A 19,838-nucleotide genomic window follows, 5' to 3' on the forward strand; every position below is an offset into this window, starting at 1 on the left:
CAACAATGGGTCTTCAACACAGTGAGAAAATCCCAAACCCAGATGTGGGCTTCATCTAATCCCTAAATAAAAATGTACACTTGTTCAGTGAATAAGGATGTCATACTTAACTCCAAAACATATAAATGAACTAATAAGACTAACAAACCCCAGAGGAATCCCGACCATAGGCACAAAAATGTAGTGAGGTTAAACATGTTTAGTGAGATCTCAACTCTCTGGTTTCTTTCAAGTTATAACTTTATTAAGAATACTGTAAACAACTACTTTTCACAAATGATTTGTTTTCACAGATTTCTGGAGTAGAATAAAAATGTATATAAATTGTAACAAATGTCTAACTTGGATCTTCTCTTTATTCATGTGTATAAAAACACAAACAAATTTACAAAATTGTGAAGATGAATCAACACAAAATCAGCTAAATATTACACAACACAAAATAAGGCCTTGTGATGTCACATACAGCCCTTGTGATGTCACATACAGCCCTTTGTGATGTCACATACAGCCCTTGTGATGTCACATACAGCCCTTGTGATGTCACATACAGCCATTGTGATGTCATATACAGCCCTTGTGATGTCACATACAGCCCTTGTGATGTCACATACAGCCCTTGTGATGTCACATACAGCCATTGTGATGTCACATACAGCCATTGTGATGTCACGCCATTGTGATGTCACGCCATTGTGATGTCACAAATGAAGGCAATCATAATGTTTTACAGAACTATTTTAATATACAGATCATTGAAAAAGTACCTACATATCATGTAAAACATTACATATTCAAACTTGTTATATAGTTGTTGGTGTATAGATTTATGTTTTATATTTTCAGGAGCCAAAATGTTTGAGTACAAACTGGATAAACTACATGAGGAATGGTAGACCAGTGCAGAGTGAATCGTAAATTGAGAATTATCAATTCGATTATATCATCAAAGTCATGCCGTCCAAACACAGAAACACAAGAATGTTTTTACCTCTGTGTGCCTCCGATTGCACAAGGCACTGATATTTCCATTTGGTTTCACAGAACAAAGCACATCATAGTTGTGTTGATAAAATAAATCATCCGTCGGTCAAAAATATTTTTTTTAAGGGATAACTATAAGTTGTTCAAACTTTCTTATTTTCAAGAAGTAATATTTTAGAAACCAAAAAAACAGATTAAAAAAGTATGGTTGCAGCTCAATACATTTTCATGTTGTAGTTTTCCTTGAAGTACAGAACTGTGATGTCTTTTCTTCAATTCTGAACAGTATTGTTTTCTCCAGAATTGAAACAGGGCAGATACATTTTGAACTTTAATATGTTTGCATTTTAACGGTTTTGTTCAATTTATTTGCTCAATTTTTTGTTTTCAATTGAATGTGAGAGACAGGGTAGGGTGACTGAGGGAATGAGTTAGTGACTGTTGGTATTACCCACAATCTTTTATAGATATTCCAAAGATTTATTAGAGCAGTTATGCAAAAAATTTGAGTTTAGGGCCTTTTTCGACTAAAACTTTTCCCCTAAAATTGTATTTTTTGGGATTGTCTGCCATACTTGCATACAATTGTAGCTTGGCATTAAATGGTGTTCATTTTCAAGGAGACTATTTTTATAGTCAGTAAATATTGTAAACATAGTTATTCACTCAAATTTTCAAATTTTACTACCATGTATATCTACTGAGTTAGCTAATTAATACTTTTTTCCATACATGTACATTTGATATAATTTATAAAAGGGTTACATTCATAACATTTCTCATTGATATTTTTATCTTTTCATAAAAATTGAAGTTATTGTTATACAAGAATAGGTTTTTGTTCAATCTATAAGATTATAGAGTAGAATGTATGAAAGGTGTGGATTTATGAAAATGAAAGTGCATAATTAGGTACTGTGGATTCTATACTGTCTCATTTTCATGGATAAGGGAAACAAATTTATTTTCATGGATATTTTATTTTTGTGGTTTTACGAAAGACTTCTTTATAAAAGCCTATGTTAAAAATTTGTACTTTTGTGTGAACATTTTGAATTCATGGGTCACCTGTATCCAAGAAAACCACAAAAGTTGGTATCCCTCCAATAATTAAATATCCACAGAATTGAATTAGGATAGTAATTATCATTTACATATCATCATTTCATTATCATTCAGCAGTGGTGCAAAAATTAAAATGGCGTGTGTATATTTTTGTTAAATACAAAGATTTTATTTTTTCATTTTATGGCATAGGTATGAAAGTATTTGTCACTTCTCATTGAAAATGAACTTGGCTTAATATCTACGGGGAAATAGATGAACCTCATCATGATTTCATTTAAGCCTCAATTAAGTTTCAAGCATAGAACTAGTCCTCAGTAAAGCTTCCTTACATTTCTAATTGATATATTTTCATGTACATTTGAGTTGATACTTGTGTGGCTGGCAATTTTTTTGTATGAATCTTTAAAAAAATATATCACAATATGATCTTCAAATGATTTTGTTATATACAATAAAATCTGCATTTTATTAATCAATTTGAGTATTTAGTTTCAAATTTAAGATTACTTGACTTTTCTATGGTTAAAATAAATAGACTATCTGATAAATCTGGAAAAACACTTTCATTATCCATTAGTTATGATAATCTTTACTGCTCCCAATATAGTGTGGAAAAGAAAGCTAACTTTTTATCAGTTACAATTAGGGAGAGAATTCTGAAATTGATAATAAAGCTAGAAGAATATAATACATAGCATTTCATAATGAAATGTTGAAGGCATTTTTATTATAGTGTTATTGTTTAATATAGTTAATGATTGTGAAATATGTTTGTATTTGTTTTTTGTACACAAATTTGTCAACTGACAAATGGTTGGTTCGATGAATGTGCTGAATAAAATATTTATAAATAATTACTTTCTTTTTCTCATCCTACAAGTAATATCAGTGAAGAAATTCCCTTCCTTTGTTTTGACACAATTCCAATAAATATTGTCTGTGTATAATCATCCACTTCATATAAAAAAATATGTTATTATGATGGAACTTTAATTGTAGGCAAAGTTGACTCGAGGTTATTTTTCTCAGTTTAGGGCTGTTCCATAAGAAATGCAGACTTCAAAATCTCATATATGAGGATGTCAAATTCTTTCTTATGCAGTGAACATGTACCTTAACTTATAAAATTGCCCACATTTATAAATATTGTGGATTCATTATTATTTGTTGGATACCAATTTTCATGGGTTTCGTGAGAACATGTGAACCACGAATTCCAATGTTCATTGAAAATAAATGAATCCACAGTAGGTAGCTTCCCTTATTCAAAGTGCCTTCCCTGTTTTAATGGGACATCCTGTATACCCTTCAACTAATTGTGCTCTACATTTTGGTTCAATCCACCATTTTCTACATTTGAAAATGCCTGTACCAAGTTAGGAATATGACAGTTCTTGTCCAATCGTTTTTGATGCATTTTGTTATTTGATTTTGCCATGTGATTATGGACTTTCCGAATTGATTTTCCTCTGAGTTCAGTATTTTTGTGATTTTCCTTTTTTTTCATATTACTGACTTTCCCAACTTTTGGTCTTATGCACCTGGTTCTGGTTATTATAGAAGCAAATGTTTCACTTACTATTGCAGAAATCAAATATGCTTTTTGCAAAACCAGTAAAAATAACCTGAAATTTCAGCAGGTATTTTCATATACCTTACAAAAAATTCAAAAGATCACAAGTTTCTTACATAATGACAAGCTCTTTATCATCCAAATGGCAAAGTTGTAAACATGTAGGTAATTCATCTATAATGAACACTAGCTAGCTTGCTCATGGCAATGTGTGTTCGACAAGATTTTTAATAAAGAGTTGAGTTTTAATTCAGATGGTTTTTTTTGGGGTTTTTTTTGGGGGGGGGGAGAGGAAGGGAGAGGGTATTCTTGATTCCTCCAAGAATTCAAACTGACCAACAAAAAGATATAGCCAAGTGTGCTGATAGTGGAGTAAGAACCCAACAACCCATCTTTAAACTTTTGTAAGTTCTATTGTCACATCTAACAAATACAATAGCTATTGTTGTCTGTTTAGTTTATTCCATGGGACCTTTAAATTTTTTGCAAGAGAAATCTATCACTCACTGACCTGAACAAAAAATTGAACTGTCAATAATGGAAATACATGTACAAATAAGTAATTATAAAACTGCAAGTGATGTTGTATTTATTCAATCAATAGCACATTTTCAATTTGTTGATATAAATGCTGATTTAAAAATCAAAAGTTGATTTCTGATCAAATTTCAACATTTTATCTATTAAAATTTGCTCTTTTTTAGTCTGTTCACCAATAAAAACTTGAAATGATAATGTTTAAATAGAGGTCTTCATGAATGTATTCTTTATAACTGAACATTCAACAACCACAAAAAAACATGCAAATTCTTTGAAACATAAATGCATGCAGTATCGGTGAACATATATTATTGATATTGAATAAATACTGTATCACATGCAGTTTATGTGAGTTTATACATGTATTTCAATCAACAAAGAAGATATTTTTTTGGTCAGGCAAATTAATCAATGAGTGATAGATTTCATAAATTTAATGTTCAAGTGAATAAACTACACATAGAACAATAGCTATTGTATTGATTCAATGGGACAGGGAAATTGCAAAAGTTTAAATACCTTGATCAAGAGCAGACAACTCTGGTAAACTTTCATTTGGTTTGCAATAAAATATGATTTTTGGTGTGGTTCACAAGTGCTTCTCGTTTTTAAGCACCACCTTCAGGCATTAAGTCTTTTAATTTGTGCATCTGTTTGTCTGTCTGTCTCTACTGCTTCAGGTTAAAGTTTTTGATGAAGTCCACTAAACATGGAAACAATAATACAAGTGGCTCATCTGTGTATTAAGGACACATTCTTGTTTATATAGATTGCAAAAACAGGAATGGTTTTCCTGTTTTTGCAATGTTTTACACTAGTCATTTTTAGGTCCTTTATTGCTTGCTGTTTGGTGAGAGCTAAGGCTCTGTGTTGAAGGCAGTTAAAGTTGCAAAGACTAAACAAATGTGTGAAAGATGTCTACAGGTAAAAATTGAAGCTAACTGTACTGTAAATTCAGAAATTATTGCGTGCATTTATTATTGTGATTTTATCATTTAGACTAGAATGCGATTTTAATTTTTGAAAAATCTTGCGAAAAAGCCAGTATTATTCATATAAAAAATTTAAATTATTGCGATTATAACCTTACATTACATTTTTTGCAATCATAAAAACATCACAATAATTTCTGAATTTACAGTATTGCTTGACATTGAAAAAAGATACCTAATAACTGGTATACAAAGAATTGACCACAATGGATCTTATAAATATTCATTTTATACAAATAAAACAATTTTTAGTCCATAATTTAATTTCTTTAAAATAAATGAAATAAACAAGAAAACAATTTATCATGTTCAGATTATGTTCATGGTTTCTGTCCTAGTTATATGAGTATCCATTAATCCATTATTCCTCTTGTCCTTTAAACACTTTCTTTGGTTTTGCACTTTCAATCTTTGCCAGGATCTCTGCATATGTGTTGTTCATCTGAAAATAAGAAACAAAATAATTACTGTGAATTGTCAAAAAATACTTGAAATGTAAAACTTTCTTAATTGTAACTATAACATATTTAACTTTTAAAAAGTTCATGCCAATTTTCATTTTTTTTTTTATACCTGCAATTTTGTATATCTTATAGCTTGCTGTTTTAAGACAATGGTGTGAGGCTCTGTGTTGAAGACCATACTTTGACCTGTAATGGTTTACTTTTACAAATAACAGGCTATTATTTGAACTTGGAATTATTTTTAATTATGGAATTTGCTTGATTTCTGGTTATTGAAATTTTTAATAAATTCCATGTTTATTCTGTACTGAAATGTTCTGTGCTGCGCACAACACTTTCTATTACAAAGAAAATAGTATATTTTCAATAGAATGTACTGTGCCGCGCACAACACTATCTAACCAAAATACATTGTATGGAAAGTGTTATTAACTGCTGAAAAGATTATAATACCAAATAAACATGGAATTTATTAAAAAAATTTAACACAAGAAATTATGCAAATTCCATAATTAAAAATAATTCCAAGTTCAAATAATAGCCTGTTAAATTGTGACTTGGCAGATGGAGAGTTGTCTCATTGGCAATCGTACCACATCTTCTTATATCTATGAAAATCTAGAAAATGATCCTCTTTGTCATCCAACAAAAATTTAGAAAAAAGTCAATTAATAAAAATACCTTACTCAGAGGAAATTCAAAACGGAAAGTCTCAAATCAAATGGCAAAACCAAATTGCTCAAACAGATCAAACAAATGGATAACAACTGCCAGTTTCCTGACTTGGTACAGGCATTTTTCTTAAGTAGAAAATGGCGATTAAACCTGGTTTTAGGAAATAAGGATCAAAACAATTTCCAGGATATTCAACAATTCACCCTACAACAAGAGGCTGTCACAACGACAGCAAACCGGATTTATTAACATTTATTTGTGTCCTGGCAATATCACAAGAACCATAACTGATGAATGCTGAAAGTGAAAATCGTCAATATCAAATTTGACCTCCATTTTGTAGTCAGTATCAACATATTAAAATTTGAAAAGCTTAGATTGAATGGTTCAAGTAAATGCAACAACGTGAATGGAAACACCATTTTACGATCTTTCAAGAACCATAACTCCTGAATAGTAAAAGTCAAAATCGTCATTATTGAACTTGACCTCTATTTTGTCATCAGTAACAACATATAAAAATTTCAAAAGCTTTGGTTGAATGGTTTATGAGAAAATGCACGGACACGACTGGAAACACCATTTTTCAATCTTTCAAGAACCATAACTCCTGAACAGTAAAAGTCAAAATCGTCATCATTGAACTTGACCTCCATTTTGTCATCAGTAACAATATATTAAAATTTTAAAAGCTTTGGTTGAACAGTTCATGCGTAAATGCACGGACACGACTGGAAACTCCATTTTTCAAACTTTCAAGAACCATAACTCCTGAACCGTAAAAGTCAAAATCACCATTATTGAACTTGACCTCCATTTTGTCATCGGTAACAACATATTAAAATTTGGAAAGCTTTGGTAGAACAGTTCATGCGTAAATGCACGGACACGACTTGAAACTCCATTTTTCAATCTTTCAAGAACCATAACTCCTGAACGGTAAAAGTCAAATTCGCCATTATTGAACTTGACCTTCATTTAGTTGTCAGTAACAACATATTAAAATTTTAAAAGCTTTGGTTGAACGGTTCATGAGTTAATGCACGGACAACATTTGATTGCCGCCCACCCGCCCGCCGTACATCCCCAAATCAATAACCGACATTTTTGTCACAAAAATCCGGTTAAAAATTATGGTGCACTAGAAATGTCTTATCAAGGCAATAAAGAATTTACTGTTAACCAACTTATTTTTGCAGATACTTAATTTAAGAAATAATTCATGGGGGCTTGAATATATCATGATTTTACCACGAGTTGGCCCTTTATGACAAATATTTTACCCTGAGCGATAGAGAGGGGTAAAATATCGGCATAAAGGGACGACCCGGGGTAAAATCACAATATATTCAAGCCCCCCCATGATTTTTTTTTATTCTAATAGGACAAATACAGCAATTCTTTTAGTCCCAGCCCTCTAGGTGGAGGTCAATATTTGCTGTTCCCATAAATAAACGCACTATTAAATTGGCATAAAAGAACGGAGTAAATTGAATAAGTTACATGCTTAAACTATTTTCAACAACGTGTTTAGATAGTATTAGATGAATTTAAATGATAATTTACTTAAATGTATTATTTGTATAAAAATAATTGGCTTATACCAGATTTTATCATCATTTGTTTACGTTTCTTTGTTGTGATGATTTTCTGTTTCACAAGCGTGTATTTTCCCGTAAAATGCCTATTCTAATGTCATCTTTCTATGACATTGGGTACTTTATTCATAAAAAAAGCATATGACGTGGGAGTACAATCAGAACAGCCCTGCCAATATATTCATATTTTACCACGGGTGTGTAACTCAAAGTGTTTGAAGGAGGTCATGTTAGAATTCATGTTTTGAACCTTTCAAGCCTATTTTGCAGTGATTTAATCTAGCCATTTTCAAATTTATTTTATTTAGTTAAATTAGGAGAGATCCTAGTTTTACTTATTCATGACGATTTATTTTCACATTAATTTTCTACTCACGAAAAAAATAAATCGCCCCAAAAAATAATTTGTTTTCAGTAAATGGTTCTGTCATATAAATCTGAACAAAATATCTAACAATTAATTTCTTGGAGCAAGAAATTATCACAGAGCAAACTCCTACAACAAATGTATAATGGACATACCATGGCACTGTCTTATCAGTACAGTTTTGAATACTACTTTAGTTTAAACATATTTCATTGTTGAAATAATACATGACAAAAGTATTGGACATATTTACTGTCACTTACATGATCTTCATAATTACTTTTCATTGATCCAAGATACTGAAAAAGCTTCATACTAGTAGCACACCATTTCTCAGCCTCCTCATATCTACCAGAGCTGAAAAAAAATGTCAATTTTTATTTCAAAGTTTCTATTTTGTTAAATAGATTTTTTTTAAATCTAAGAAAAGGGAAGTCATTTTATTGCTTTTATCAGAGGTCTAGATTACTAGATATCTGATGTTTGTATACATTTGCATAGTAATTTTTAATTTTCCAAAAACATATATGTCAACATGTCATTTTCATAATCTAATTACACTATTACAGAGGCAACAAGAATGTGTCCCCAGTACACAGATCTGCACTATCATTTTCTATGTTTAATGGACCGTGAAAATTGTGGAAAATCTCTAATTTGGCATTAAAATTAGAAAGATCATATCATAGGGAACATGTGCAAGTTTCAAGTTGATTGGACTTCAACATCATCAGATACTACCTCGACCATAAACTTTAACCAAAACTTTAACCTAAGGGGGGTTTCAAGAGATACCGGGTAAAAATCATCTTGACAAATTCAGGAGCCTCCCATTTTTGAAAAGTACAACTTAATATCTATTGGGTTTTTGTGTTATAATTTTGTTATGAGAACGAATTCTGAAATCATTAATTATGCATATCTGATTAAGGTAGTGCATCTTATTGTACCTGTCCTTAGTCAGGAACCTTTTGTTCAGTGGTTGTGTGAGTTGATGTGGTTCACAAGTGTTTCCTTGTTTATTATATATAGATATTCTGTTTGAATGGTTTTACACCAGTCATTTTGTGGGGGCTCCTTTTAGCTTGCTGTTCGGTGTGAGCCAAGGCTCCTTGTTGAAGGCTGTACTTTGACCTATAATGGTTTACTTTTATAAATTGTGACATGGATGGAGTGTTGTCTCATTGGCACTCATACCACATCCTCTTATATCTATGCCTGAAATCTGCATTACAAATTTCTCATTCAAAATTTCTAAATAGCAGAATTGTCCAATATGCATTGTCCAGATTTACACTTTTTGTAACAAGAGAGAAATAGTAAATTAAATCAGCCTCAGAATCAGATTTTTTTTTAGCCTCATTAAAATCAAACCCTTAACATAATATGTAAATTTCTATTAATATATCTATCCTTCAAGAAAGCTGTACAAGATACCTGTAAAAATTGATTCCACAGTTCCAAGCTTTGGTCATAAGCCATAATATTTCTATTTCAGGAAACTGCTCCTAAAAAGAAATGTGAAACCATGATTCATTTTAGATTTGAAATTTTGATATGAAATGTTTAACATCAAATATATTTTATGTGGAATAGAAGACATTAATTCTTGTTATTTAGGATTCTGTGAGAAATTCTTCTGTGAAGTTCATGATGTTCCAATATCACAAGTTGTTAAAACTATTTGTATGATGTTTCAGGTGTCAAACTTAAAACATTAGACTATAGGACATGCTTAGACTTTTTATACGCTTCAAATCACGCTTATTCAATTAATGCAGATTTGCGTATCACTTTTTTATTACAGAAATATCTATTTATGCAAGAAATAGGCCACAACCATAAGACCATTTAAAATTAATTGATAGATTTTCATCCATGCCAGTCCCTCTGAAATCATCCTGCCCCGATTTTTTTATTTAAATATTTTATAATTTCTGGATTTTATTATTTTCAATTACCGGAAACGGTCTATAGTTTTGTTGCATTCAAAAACTTATTATTTCAAATGTGCGGTTTTCATTTTTCTTCAAGATATCTTATCAAAATGATGAGTCGACATATTCTGCTACTCTATGATGACAACTTAATCTATTGAGAATAGAGATTGATTACGAGTAGGGCATGAAATATTCGGGTTACTAGTAATACAATGGGTCCAAGAACGCAAACCTTGGTATGTCACAATTTGAGTGATGAGAAAACTGTGGATTTTTTCATTTATGCAACAACTTTGTGGTGGGACATTTGGACCGTGGAAGATTTCCAAAGCACAAAAATGGTGGCACACATTAGTAAAACAAGAATGTGTCCCCAGTACACATGTGCCCCATCCACACTATCATTTTCAATGTTTAATGGACCGTGAAAATGGAGGAAAATCTCTGATTTGGCATTAAAATTAGAAAGATCATATCATAGGGAACATGTGTACTAAGTTCTAAGTTAATTGGACTTCAACTTCATCAAAAACTACCTCGACCAAAAACTTTAACCTGAAGCAGGACGAACTGACTCAAAGGCCAGAAAACATAATGCCATAAATGAGGCATAAAAAACATAACTGGATTAAAGAAATTGGCACTAGCAGGAACTTGTTAAATCTATGACCGTATATTGAGACTGAGTTCATAAAGTCGACAAACATCTGCATTCACAATCTGGCAAAACTCACCTGTTCTGTCTTATCGATAACTTCAATCACTTCTACAAAATAATTCCAAGCCTCATCTTTTCCACTAATTTCTACTCCACTACTCAATGCCAGCTGTATCAAACTATGGAATAACTTACTGAAATATGTCATAGCTCATAATTAGAACCTGGTTTATTCAATACCTCAATATACTCCTTTAATTAATACTTGAGATGCAGAAAATATGAACTCAAGTTCTTCATACATATACATGGGTTTTAAATTTGTCTAAGACATATTTAATAAACAGTTCCACTGTAATGATTGTTTGCAATAAAGATCAGTGTTGTTTCTTACTAGCTATATTCATTTTCATTAGGCACTCAAATTTTATTTAAAACTTTAAAGTTTTCCTTTAGATATTGGAGAATGTGTAGTGATTTTTTTCAGTATCATTCTTTAAATTGCACTTTGAAACACAACTTCTCCTTTACCACATCAGTGGCCAAGTGGTTTAAGTAGTCCAACTACTGTTTCACAAGCATCTCAACATATCAACATCGAGGTTGTGAGTTTGAATCCTGCATGCAACAGGTGCACTGGACTCCAATCTTAATTGACTAGGATTGTCAGTTTTCTTACCCGAGTTCTCACCAGCTTCCTTCACAAATTAAAAGTCACTACCACAAAATATAACAATAGTGTTTAAAGTGCCATTCAACAACTATCAATCAATCAATCAATCAATCAACCAACATTTCTTCAACAGGACCATCCCTCTCTTTCTATCCTTTTATCAGAAGAAATTTTTCCAGAGCAAAACTAGATTTTACCATTTATCTACAAAAGGTTAAAAGTGTTTTCAATAATTGGTGAGTTCTGCTCACTTTATACCTGCACAACAAGTTACCTGCATCTGATATAATCTGGTGTTGGCATCTGAAGATGTTTTCTGATGGCTACTTTCAATGCTCTGACGCTCATACTTTTATTTTGTGCTGGTTCTTCAACTGCTAATGCTGCAAAATACAGAAATTTGAATATGAAATAAAACAAACAAAAGTATTATTACCTCTTTTCCTCCTATTAGTTCAACAGAAACAAGAATGTGTCCATAGTACACGGATGCCCCACGCCCACTATCATTTTCTATGTTCAGTGGACCGTGAAATTGGGGTCAAAACTTTAATTTGGAATTAAAATTAGAAAGATCATATCATAGGGATATGTACTAAGTTTCAAGTTGATGTAACTTTAACTTCATCAAAAACTACCTTGACCAAAAACTTTAACCTGAACTTTGCACTATCATTTTCTATGTTCAGTGGACCATGAAATTGGGGTCAAAACTATAATTTGGCATTAAAATTAGAAAGATCATATCATAGGGAACATGTGTATTAAGTTTCAAGTTGATTGGACTTCAGCTTCATCAAAAACTACCTCGACCAAAAACTTTAACTGGACGGACGAACGGAGGCACAGACCAGAAAACATAATGCCCCTCTACTATTGTAGGTGGGGCATAAAAAAATACCTGTACAAAAATGTATGCTTTTTACAAAGGCAGATTGTGAGCTTAAATGAAAGGTGGCCCCATTTTTTTATTTTATTTTTCTATTAAGTATAGGATAAAGATAATTTATAGAAAAATATAGCAAAATTCCTATATTTATAAAAATAATTGATTTATACTCACGAGCCCCCTTAAAAATAATTCAACTGCACATGTAAAATGTACCTGTGTTCTCTTTTTAATTTACGTAATCTGAAGTTTTTCAAATCCAAAAAATAGCCAATCCTCAAAACAATGTAATTATTGTGTTTTATTTTTGTACTAACAATTCCAAGTTAACTTTCCACAGCAGTCACTGAGAGTGAGAGAAGGTATCACACTTCGTACCTCATCACCTATTTTCTTAGGTAAATTCTAGGAGGAACCCCATTTCTAATTCAGTAAATATTTAATTTCCTTTATGTCAGTGGGCATGACTCCTCTGTACACATTCCTCTGTTTAAATTGTCATCGCTTTAAATATAATTTGACGTCTATTGACAGAACAGGGTTATTTTTTTCTTGACGTATTGTCATATTTTTATTCTAACATTGACGGAACTAAAAGGGCGACAACTCGAAGCAATAATATGGAAGACTCCATTTTGGCTGTAGGGGTGTTCTAATTACACTTTTTCATTATTGACTACTTTTTTAAAATTCAAATGATTTAAAATTATGCAACAACAATAACCTTCAATGCAGACAGACATAGAAATGATCCCATGAGTTTCAAATTAATCAATTGAGTGGGGAATGAAGAGCAACCATTCAGTCTGATACCCATGAACTTGTCAAGAAAACTATACGCATGCGCATACTTAAACAAGCAAGGACGTATATTAAATGTTAATTAAACGACCTAGATGGTTCTCCATTTTTTTTATGGAAGTTCAATATCAAATATCATTTTCTTACGGTGAACATATAAAAAAAACTCTGCTTCAGTTCTTATCTGACAGAAATAGCTTTATCTGAATTCAGAGAACTCTCGCATTTTATCAAAACTGCAGAATTCCCTCTGTGACATGTTTCTAAATACATGTATATAAAAATACTAAATATAAGTACTGATTTATTCTGATTTTCCGTGTTGAAAAAACACGCATATAAAAACAAGGGAAACATTGAAACATTAAGGTTATGAGAAGAAAGTTATAGGAAAGTTGTTTAAATTCAGTTCTTTTGTTTCGGTTTTACCTTTTAAAGCAAGACAATCTTAAGAATATGAGATGTTCTTCAATATTTAGAACAAAACGGTTACTGTGAGGGCATGGGCAGAATTGGAAAGGAGTCAATGGTCTTGATAGCAATCGTATCCCAAAAAAATCCATCTCTGTCTTTTCCTTGTCCATTTCAGTGGTAGAACCAAGCTGTGGACCTGTAAAATCATTTATTTGAACCGGGGGAAGTTCATCATCCCATCTTGCAATTCGGCAAGTGTAACATTGTCTTACCAGAATCAATAATTTTCAATGCAACAATATGCTGTAAATATCTTTCTTCTGTAGCATTTATATCCCTTAATTCAAAGTGATCAAACTCACTTTCACTCTTGTTACTATAATAAATTTCAGCCATTGTTTCAACATTTTTATTGAAAACTGTGCGTACACAGGTGTAACAAGAATGTCTTAATACCGCATAACCTTTGCACTTAAAATAAATAAATTTCACACAATGACATGTTAAATCCTTTTCTATTGGACAGTATTCTTTAAATTCTGGAAATAACCAATTGGAGTGGTTCTTTTAGAGTGGTGTCAACCACGAGAAAAGACGTGATCGGCCATTGAACCAGGTAAACAAACCACAACTGTACTTGTTATCGGCCTGAGAGTGATATATTGTTATCATGACTACAGGCGGGATTGGGGCGTACAAGTTTACAAAAAAATAGTAAGTGACTGCAATGTATCAAGTTTTCCAAAGCATATCCACTTAAATCTAATAGACATTCTTATATTGTGGAATATTTACCAACAAAAACAACAGTTTTTTACAAACCTGCAATGGTTTCAAATGTTTTAGGATCTGGATTAGGAAGTTTCAGTGCTGTTTCTAAAATCTCTTCAACATGCTGATCCTTCAACTTTACTCTAGCTTCAAACTCATACAGCAACAGTAAAATCTCTGTCGTGTCTTTTGTTTTACTTTCTGAAAAAAAATATGAGGCAATAAAAGCATTTTGCAAGATACTGAAAACCAAATTATTTCTTTAATCATCAAATTAAGTCCAATAAAACCTAGCAGAAGAGCAGCAACTTTCAATTTCAAAGTCTTCCATTTAAACTGGTCAAGAAATAACCTCTTGACTACCTGAACTGATATGTATAACATAGCCATTCTTATTTTTGACAAGACAAATTCCACACTGCTGGAGTTTTACAGTTTTTTCTACTTTAAAAAACAAGAGTGCACACGCTGAAATGTCTCGCCTTCTATACTAATCATTGATATTATGTTGATAGTCCTAAGTATAAAGCTTTATTACAACTGTCTCATAAACTTAACATTAACCAAGATAACTTAACAAAGACCAATGAACCTTGAAAATGAGGTCAAGGTCAGATGAACCATGCCAGGCAGACATGTACAGCAAACAATGCTTCTATACAACATATATAGTTGACCTATTACTTATAGTTTAAGAAAAATAGACCAAAACACAAAAACTTAACACTGTGCAATGAACTGTGAAAATGAAGTCATGGTCAAAAGAAACCTGCGCTACTGACATAAAGATCATAAAATATTTCCATACACCAAATATAGTTGACCTATGGCATATAGTATTAGATAAAAAGACCAAAACTCAAAAAACTTAACTTTGACCACTGAACCATGAAAATGAGGCCAAGGTCGCATGACATCTGCCCGCTAGACATGTACACCTTACAATCATTCCATACAACAAATATAGTAGACCTATTGCATATAGTATGAAAAAAACAGACCAAAACACAAAAATTTAACTATAACCACAGAACCATGAAAATGAGGTCAAGGTCACATGACATCTGCCCGCTAGACATGTACACCTTACAATCATTCCATACAACAAATACAGTAGACCTATTGCATATAGTATAAAAAAAAACAGACCAAAACACAAAAATTTAACTATAACCACTGAACCATGAAAATGAGGTCAAGGTCAGATGACACCTGCCAGTTGGACATGTACACCTTACAGTCCTTCCATACACCGAATATACTAGCCCTATTGCTTATAGTATCTGAGATATGGACTTGACCACCAAAACTTAACCTTGTTCACTGATCCATGAAATGAGGTCGAGGTCAAGTGAAAACTGTCTGACAGACATGAGGACTTTGTAAGGTACGCACATATCAAATATAGTTATCCTATTACTTATAATAAGAGAGAATTCAACATTACAAAAAATCTGAACTTTTTTTTCACGTGGTCACTGAACCATGAAAATCAGGTCAAGGACATTGGACATGTGACTGACGAAAACTTTGTAACATGAGGCATCTATATATAAAGTATGAAGCATCCAGGTCTTCCACCTTCTAAAATATAAAGCTTTTAAGAAGTTAGCTAACGCCTCCGCCGCCGGATCACTATCCCTATGTCGAGCTTTCTGCAACAAAAGTTGCAGGCTCAACAAAAAAGACATTTAATGCCATTTCAAGGCCTTTTATAACTCAATATGTGGTATGGTTTTTGCTCATTATGAAAGGACAAATATTGATCTATAGATGCTGATTTCTTCATCATGTGGTCTCCATTGGAGAGTTGTCTCATTGGCAATCATACCACATCTTCTTATCTATATATTGGTCATTTATGTTTTGAAATGGAGTTATTTTCTTCTGTGACTATCATCTCTGCATTGTTTTACGTTAAATAGTTAAATTCAGTACAATGCACCTACCTGCTGCAGATAACATATTCATCTCAAGCTGGTTACAAAGCCTTTTACATTCTTCAACATGATATAATGCATCTTCAAGGGCATTTCTCTGAAATAGATTTAAGTCATTTAAAATTTCATCTAAGCATGATTATTTTCCTTTAAAATTTTTGAAAGGAAATGTATAACACACATTAACATCTTTACCTTATATGAATTATAAATAAAATGTAAAAAAAATAATTGTACCTTTGTCGACGCAAATATTTACAACTAATGTGTATAAATTGTCATCCAACAGCAATAACTCTTACAAATAGGGAGTCAACTTATAATTTCTGTCATGCACAATTTTTTGTTGATCTCAATAAAAACTTGATGAGGGTAAAAATCTTCCTTCAAGGGAAAAAATACTTAGACAACTAATGATTTTGGTCATGTTGACTTATTTAAAGCTCTTTGAATTTAAACACAAATTAAATTTTATACCACAAGTCTGTTTTTCACAATTTTTATAAACCAATTTTTGACCTGGGAATCAATGCTAAACAGTTTAAACAAGACCCTTTTATTAACAGATTTCAATACGAATTTGCTCATTTTCCTAAAATTGCTAAAAGTAAAATAATGTTACTTTTATTTTCATTAGTGTATCCTATACTATGTAAATACCTGTTCTTGTTCATTTAGACATTTTCTTGCCACTTGTAAACTTGCAGCAGCTGCCATTAATCTACAGGTTTTCTGTCTGGTCATCTGATTTCTGTCCTCGCCACTCAATGCTGACAGCTAAAAAATACTTTAGATACTGATAAGTATGCTCAAGAAAATAACATCTCAACCCCGACAATTTACATTCGAAACAAATTTTCTATTATCTCCCCTTTAAACTACCTTACGGAAATTATATACCAATATGGACTCTCCATAAAATATATGCTAGACACAGAGAGACCATTTTAAATTCACAGTGATGGGTGTTATCAAACACATTTTTTGTACTATGAAAAAGTCAGTGAAATTTGAAAACTGTCTCTTTAGTTAATTATCCTATTTTCTGGGGGTTGCATTTCATGTACATATACCTCTTTTTATCCATTCTTTCAAATTTTGAATGATTCTTGATAGTTTTCACAGGGCATACATCATTTAAGATGTAGAGGAGAATAATGTAGTTTTTAGCTCAATATTAGAATCTTGACAATAATAACACACTATTTTTTTACCTGAACTGATATCAGAAAAATAATCTCACCTGGCAACACAGAGTGAATAAATCCCTCATACAATGTGGCTTTTCCTCACTTTGCAACGCCATGTTCCATGCTGAAATAAATATTTTTTACTATGTAAATTTATTATTAATTATTGTCCTATGGGTTTGCACTAACAACATATGTTTGTGCCACAAGGCAAATAAAGGGCTGCGCTTTAGCGCATGATACGCCCGTTGCTCTTTTAACTTGCCTTTTATGCTTTAAATGAATTTATATGATCAACTAGAAATATATATACAAATCAAAAGGGATGTTACATTAATATATTCTCCAAAGTTTCATAAAATCCCCCTTTTTTAAGTATAAAAATTCATTACTTAAGAAAACGTAAAATCTAAAATTTATAAAAATGGAAAGGGAGCTTAAAGTTGCATAAAATTTTGTGAAAGTGTTAGTTATTGTCCCAAAATTGGAAAATCCCCCCTTTTTTAAGCATAAAAATTCATAACATGGAAATGTAAAATCTGAAATTTATAAAAATTGAAAGGGAGCTTACATCAATAGATATAAACATATAAACATGGACATTGGTGAAAGCCTTTTTGAGTTATTGTCCGAAGTGTTGAAAATCCCCCTTTTTTTATGAATAAAGCCCCATAAATCCAAAACTTAAAATCTGAAATTTATAAAAATTGAAAGGGAGCTTACATCAATAGATATAAACAATTCACCAAAGTTTCATGGACATTGGTGAAAGCCTTTTTGAGTTATTGTCCAAAGTGTTGAAAATCCCCCCTTTTTTATGAATAAAGCCCCATAAATCCAAAACTTAAAATCGGAAATAAAAAAAAAACGAAAGGGAGCTTACGTCAATAGATATAAACAATTCACTTAAGTTTCATGGAAATTGGTGAAAGTGTTTTTGAGTTATTGTCCTAAGTGTGGACGACGGACGGACAGACGGACGGACAGACGGACGGACAACGGTATACCATAATACGTCCCGTCTAAAAGACGACGGGCGTATACAAACACTAGTTTGGTTTTTCAGGGTGTTGGATTGCTGTTCCATTGATGAATACTCCACATCTCCTGATATTCATGTTTGTATGTTAATTACTAACATTCCGGACTTTGCACAGAACAATATAACCTTATAATTAAAAATATATAAGTGTTTTGTAAACAGAAGGTTGAAGAGCAATTGTTGTGAAAACACATCACAAAGTATAGAATGCTCACATGATGAAAACACTACACAGACAACATCATTTGTAGTCCAAAAGGACACATGGATAATTAAAGAACCTTAGAGAGCACGCTCACATACCCCACGTCCCCACATTGTCATTGGAGAAATTAAATAAGTATAAGAAAAAATATTGAATAATAATTTCCTGTCAATATACATAGTATGTCCTTATTATCTACAAGATTTCATGAAATTCTGTTGTGTGTTTTCAGAGGAGTTGAGATGACAAACTGTTGCAAAAGTACATTGAAGCAAATAAGTTCAAAGGGGCATAACTCCTAGAAAAAAATTGAACCGTAATTTCCTGTTGATATGCACATCTACATAGTATGTCCTTATTATCTACAAAGTTTCATGAAATTCTGTTGTGTGGTTTGAGAGGAGTTGCGATGACAAACTGTTGCAGTAGTACATTAAAGTAAATAAGTTCAAAGGGGCATAACTCCTAGAAAAAAAATTGAATCGCAATTTCCCGTCGATATGCACAACTACATAGTATGTCCTTATTATCTGAAAAGGTTTCGTGAAATTCTGTTGTGTGGTTTGAGAGGAGTTGCAATGACAAACTGTTGCAGTAATACATTAAAGTAAATAAGTTCAAAGGGGCGTAACTCCTAGAAAAAAAATTGAATCGCAATTTCCCGTCGATATGCACAACTACATAGTATGTCCTTATTATCTGAAAAGATTTCGTGAAATTCTGTTGTGTGGTTTGAGAGGAGTTGCGATGACAAACTGTTGCAGTAGTACATTAAAGTAAATAAGTTCAAAGATCGCAACTCCTAGAAAAAAAATTGAATCGCAATTTCCCGTCGATATATACAACTACATAGTATGTCCTTATTATCTTAAAAGGTTTCGTGAAATTCTATTGTGTGGTTTGAGAGGAGTTGCGATGACAAACTGTTGCAGTAGTACATTAAAGTAAATAAGTTCAAAGGGGCGTAACTCCTAGAAAAAAAATTGAATCGCAATTTCCCGTCGATATGCACAACTACATAGTATGTCCTAATTATCTGAAAAGGTTTCGTGAA

The 19,838-nt window shown here is 32.0% G+C and overlaps 2 protein-coding genes across 10 annotated transcripts in view; one reads left to right on the plus strand and one right to left on the minus strand.

Annotated features, from left to right (window-relative positions):
- The window catches only part of LOC139491642 (uncharacterized protein DDB_G0284459-like), a 31,021-nt gene extending 28,115 nt beyond the window's left edge, over positions 1-2,906 (plus strand). For all 9 annotated transcript variants that reach the window (XM_071279420.1, XM_071279426.1, XM_071279422.1 and 6 more), the window contains one exon: positions 847-2,906. In XM_071279420.1, coding sequence (XP_071135521.1) covers positions 847-918 — 72 coding nt within the window. In that variant the 3' untranslated portion in view covers positions 919-2,906. The remainder of the gene's footprint in view (positions 1-846) is intronic.
- Positions 2,907-5,402: 2,496 nt separating this feature from the next.
- Positions 5,403-19,838, minus strand: part of LOC139491650 (testis-expressed protein 11-like) — a 62,818-nt gene continuing 48,382 nt past the window's right edge. The window contains exons 21-29 of the mRNA XM_071279439.1: positions 17,591-17,661; positions 17,008-17,124; positions 16,357-16,444; positions 14,459-14,608; positions 11,807-11,915; positions 10,936-11,053; positions 9,699-9,769; positions 8,525-8,618; positions 5,403-5,599 (exon numbers count right to left, since the gene is read on the minus strand). Coding sequence (XP_071135540.1) covers positions 5,519-5,599; positions 8,525-8,618; positions 9,699-9,769; positions 10,936-11,053; positions 11,807-11,915; positions 14,459-14,608; positions 16,357-16,444; positions 17,008-17,124; positions 17,591-17,661 — 899 coding nt within the window. The 3' untranslated portion in view covers positions 5,403-5,518. The remainder of the gene's footprint in view (positions 5,600-8,524; positions 8,619-9,698; positions 9,770-10,935; positions 11,054-11,806; positions 11,916-14,458; positions 14,609-16,356; positions 16,445-17,007; positions 17,125-17,590; positions 17,662-19,838) is intronic.

Source organism: Mytilus edulis, chromosome 10 (genome assembly GCF_963676685.1).
Source record: "Mytilus edulis chromosome 10, xbMytEdul2.2, whole genome shotgun sequence".
NCBI classification, from domain to species: Eukaryota; Metazoa; Mollusca; class Bivalvia; order Mytilida; family Mytilidae; genus Mytilus; species Mytilus edulis.